The sequence below is a fragment of the Etheostoma spectabile genome, chromosome 9 (genome assembly GCF_008692095.1).
Source record: "Etheostoma spectabile isolate EspeVRDwgs_2016 chromosome 9, UIUC_Espe_1.0, whole genome shotgun sequence".
In the NCBI taxonomy this organism is placed as follows: Eukaryota; Metazoa; Chordata; class Actinopteri; order Perciformes; family Percidae; genus Etheostoma; species Etheostoma spectabile.
Window position 1 is genome coordinate 29881439 of NC_045741.1, and position 4068 is coordinate 29885506.

The 4068-nt window shown below is 43.5% G+C and overlaps 1 protein-coding gene across 7 annotated transcripts in view; it reads right to left on the bottom strand.

The window, feature by feature from the left end:
• The window catches only part of dnm3a (dynamin 3a), a 19448-nt gene that overhangs the window by 1730 nt on the left and 13650 nt on the right, over nt 1–4068 (bottom strand). For 2 of the 7 annotated variants that reach the window (XM_032525643.1, XM_032525642.1), the window contains 4 exons: nt 1702–1813; nt 893–1054; nt 351–574; nt 114–257 (listed from right to left, as the gene is read on the bottom strand). In XM_032525643.1, the coding sequence (XP_032381534.1) occupies nt 114–257; nt 351–574; nt 893–1054; nt 1702–1813 (642 nt within the window). Of the gene's footprint in view, nt 1–113; nt 258–350; nt 575–892; nt 1055–1701; nt 1814–3583; nt 4021–4068 lie in introns of those variants that run through there. The other 5 variants (XR_004333458.1, XR_004333457.1, XM_032525646.1 and 2 more) reach the window with 3 other exon arrangements.

A 4068-nucleotide genomic window follows, 5' to 3' on the forward strand; every position in this document is an offset into this window, starting at 1 on the left:
GTGTGTGTGTGTGTGTGTGCATATATGCCAGTGCATATTTAAGCGGCAAACTGGAGGTCATCATAATGTAACGGGTCCGATTTCAGGCTGCGATTGTGTGGTTTTAGAGTCACCTTGGCACACTAGGTGGAGCACGGTTGGGCTGAAGGCCATCAGTGCTCGGGGAAGGAGTGGGAGCATGCACCCGAGGGACAGATGGGGCATGGCCTCGAACCACTGGCTTGCCACTGGTCACTGACTTTCTAGGGAGTGTCGGGCTGGGTGGAGAAGAAAACCTTAAGTGACAGGCATGGATAGGACAGTTCTGTTTGCTGCATGCATCCCTGTAGTTTAACTGTGCATATGTGTACCTGGAGGGCTGTATCCAGGAGGAGTCTACAGGTGGAGGCAGAGGGGTGGTGCAGGTGGAGGTGGAGAACTTTGCAATGACAGCGAGCGCCTCCTTCAGGGCAGCGTGCTTGCGGAGCACTTCCTCCCGATGCTGCTGCTGCTCCGGTGACTCATCCATCAGCGCTGAGCATTCTCCCAGAGCGTAGAGCTGGGCCAGGAGCTCGGAGCTAATGAACTCCTTCACCTACAGAGAGGGATTATAAACAGCTGTGACAAGTCACAATGTAACTTTGTAATGTGATATTTGACTCTGATTTGGCATTATGGCTCTAAATTCCTAAAGGGGTGGTGAAAATCTTATTTTCTTTTACTCGTGGTCTCTTATTTCATTTTTAACAGTCATTTGAATATGCTCAAATAGTCATGTAAATTATTGTTATAATTATGGTTATAAAGATATACAGATTCTAAGACAGATGGTATCCAAAACTTAAAAAAGAAAAAAAAAAGGGAAAATCATTTTTTGTTTTTTGAAGTTAAGAGTCTGGCCTGGATATCTTACGCTGTTGATCATGAGGTGCATAATGGTCTTTGGCATCAAGTCCTTGATGGTCTTATAGATGATGCTCATGTAGGAGTCGACCAGGTTACGAATGGTTTCCACCTGACGCTCCAGCTGGGGGTCTGTGAAGTTTTCAGGAGCTCCGTTTCCCTGCCCATCCACCTGGGTGACAGACAGACAAGATGCAGTTGGGAGGAATTGCAACATACGCTGTTCAGATTCTCCCTGTAGTTTTAACCAAGGATATATAGTGTTGTGTTATTTGCAGCAGTGACTGCTGAGGTCACACAGCTGATAATTTCATGTTAACACAGATGTTTGAAGCGATTAAGATTGGTCTTATGTGTATTTCCATATCTCATTGTCTATTCTGTGCTTGCAACAAGAAGAAGCATAGAGCCTCTGTGATAGGAACAGGGAGAGCAGAAAGAGAGAACACATAAGAGGGAGGTAAGGAAGAGTGGGCAGAAGAAATAAAAGGGGGAGTGGGTGAGGGACGAGAAGCTGATTAGAAACAGACTAGAACACACACACACACATGTTGTAGTGACATCATGGGCCAAGAATGCGGTGCTCAAGAGCCAACGACAGAGCAAGATGGAAGGGGTGGGGGACTTACTTTTTCGCTTTGGCAGGGGAAGAGAAGGGGAAACATGGAGAGAAGGGTAAGGGGTTATGGCTGGGCTTTTAAGGTTTGCAAAGTCTACAAGTGCATTCAACACAAAGGTAAGGTTCAGGCAGGTGCAGCTCCCCACAGCTATGGTCGGGGTTGGGTTTAATTAGGTTGAATTAGGGGTCAGAGTACTAACAATGACTTTCTCAGGGTAGACTCCGGCCTGTAGCAGAGACGCCTTCCAGCTGTCCAACTCCTCCTGAGAGTAACAGGCCAACTCCAGGCATTTGTAGTCCTTATACACGTTCCTGCAATTCAGTGCAAAATTGTCAGAGGCCTCTAAAAGCTACGCTTCCTGGCCACAATACAGAGTTATAAACACAGTACAGTTAGTACATACCTTAAACAAGAGTGACTGACCCGTTGAGAAAATACAGTACATATCAAAACCATCCACAGGTTGTGATGACACGTTATTACTGGTGTCTCTTATGAACTCAGTGGAGGTGAGTTTTACTCACAACGTGTGAACATTTTAGCTGAGCAACGTTTTCAGTCATTTATAGCCGTCTGTCGTCTCTTCATTCTCACTATGTTCACTTCAAGAGGAAACAAAACAAGTCTTGCTCAACGTCTAGTGGGAGGAGAGGAAAGTAGTCCCTAGTAGTAGCAGTACAAATAAATGTCTCCATTTAAACATTGTAGACTCAGCCACATGCTGTATCACTCAGTTTAATTTTAAATTATCTTGTGAGCTGTTAGTTTTTAAATGACGCCAATCAATCACCTATTATCAGTTAGTGTGTAATGTACTTAAAAGAGGACGTCAGAACATAAAAATGTACCAAGACCACATGGATGATTTCGGTGTTTGTGTTTCTTAATATCCCCTCCTCACTCAACTCTTGACCCACTTTGTACATGAGTCAAATGTTGTTGGAACAAGGTTGCCTTTGTGTGTATCATGTGAAATCCTCAAAAGCTTTCATTATGAGTGAACATATAACACACAATAAACTCTAGTCTTAGATTCAGTAGGCCTATTAGTCAGTATTCTACCGATGATGAGGGAAATATGATCCTTAAGTATAATTTCTTGTGTTTGCTTAAAAATAATATTTAAGTGTGGTCCTTGTTACTGGCATGCATGGTCCATTTTGTAAAAGTGATCAAAATATTGTAATAGCCTGATATAATTCACAGTAAATAGACTTTTTTTTGTATAAAAGGGCCCCACCGTGTTGAGAACCACATATTGAACACAGGTCCTTGATGGAAAAAAAAGGTACAACAGATTGGGCCAGTCTTTCCAAAATGTGGTACAATCCTTTAAATGCAATACAGTATAATCAAAAAGAATGTAAAGAGAAAATTGATTCACAGAATGTAATTAAATAGAGACACACAAGCACTTGCAACTAGGCAGAAATACACACATACAGACACAAAATAAAACATCAGTTTTAACTGCTGTGCTTGGCATGCCCTCTCTAACCAAAATTTATCCTCTAATCTCCATCATGTATTTTCAGTCCCCAGCGTCTCTTTCCTCTCCATCTTTCCTCTCTCAGTCTTCCCTCTTCACACCATCATACCATCTCCGTGCTTTGGCTGTGGCAGCAGCACCGCAAAGTAAGAAACAAGCTAAAGATCTGGAGCAGGCTGTGGCGCATCTGTTAAACATTTTTTTTAATCACTCAGTTGTTTCTTTCCTCCTTTTGTTGTTCCCTTCTCACACTCGGAACACATAGCAATTAACCTCAAATATGCAAAACCTGTGTGTTTGTGTGTGTGTGTGAATGAGAGAGACAACAAAATGAAAAAGGGATAAACCGCAGCAGCAGAGAGTGATACAGAAAGATCACGAAACGGCCAGTCAGTTTGTGAGCTTGTAGCTGGGCTAGGACGGGTGAGGCTAATAAGTCAGGGTGTGGTGGCTAACAGACGGGGAGCCAGGCCAACAATGACAATACTAGAGTGCTATTGCACTAAGATGAGGACGCTAACATTCATATACACAAAAGAGCACACATTAAAATTGTTCTTCACGCTGATTTATCACTCACTTCAACGTTTTTTCTCGTCCCCTTTGCTATCCTTTCCTCAGCTCGTAGCCAGTGTGAGTTTTTTCACTCTTGTGGAATTTCTGCACAGATCCTTGACTGCTTTAGATTTGAAGAGTTTCCTGAGGTTTTTGATTATTGTCAGACAGGGACAAAACCACTGCAATGTCTGCCACACACACACACACACACACACACACAATTACAGAAAGAGAAACAGAGTGTGCAGGAAAAGGGGGGGGGGCGCCATAGGACAGACTTTGACACATTCCTGGCCGATGGCTCTGATACTCTCTCACTCCTGCTTTCTTTCTCCTCTCAACCCTTCCAATTCTTCTTTCTCCCTCCCTTTTGTGGTGAGTCGAGCAATTCTTTCCAAACAAGAGCAGCCTCATCTCTGATCCAAGCTCTCTGGCTTTGATTAGCTGCTTAATGAGCCTGCCATCGGTATGCTGTGGCACACACACACACACACACACACACACACACACACACACACA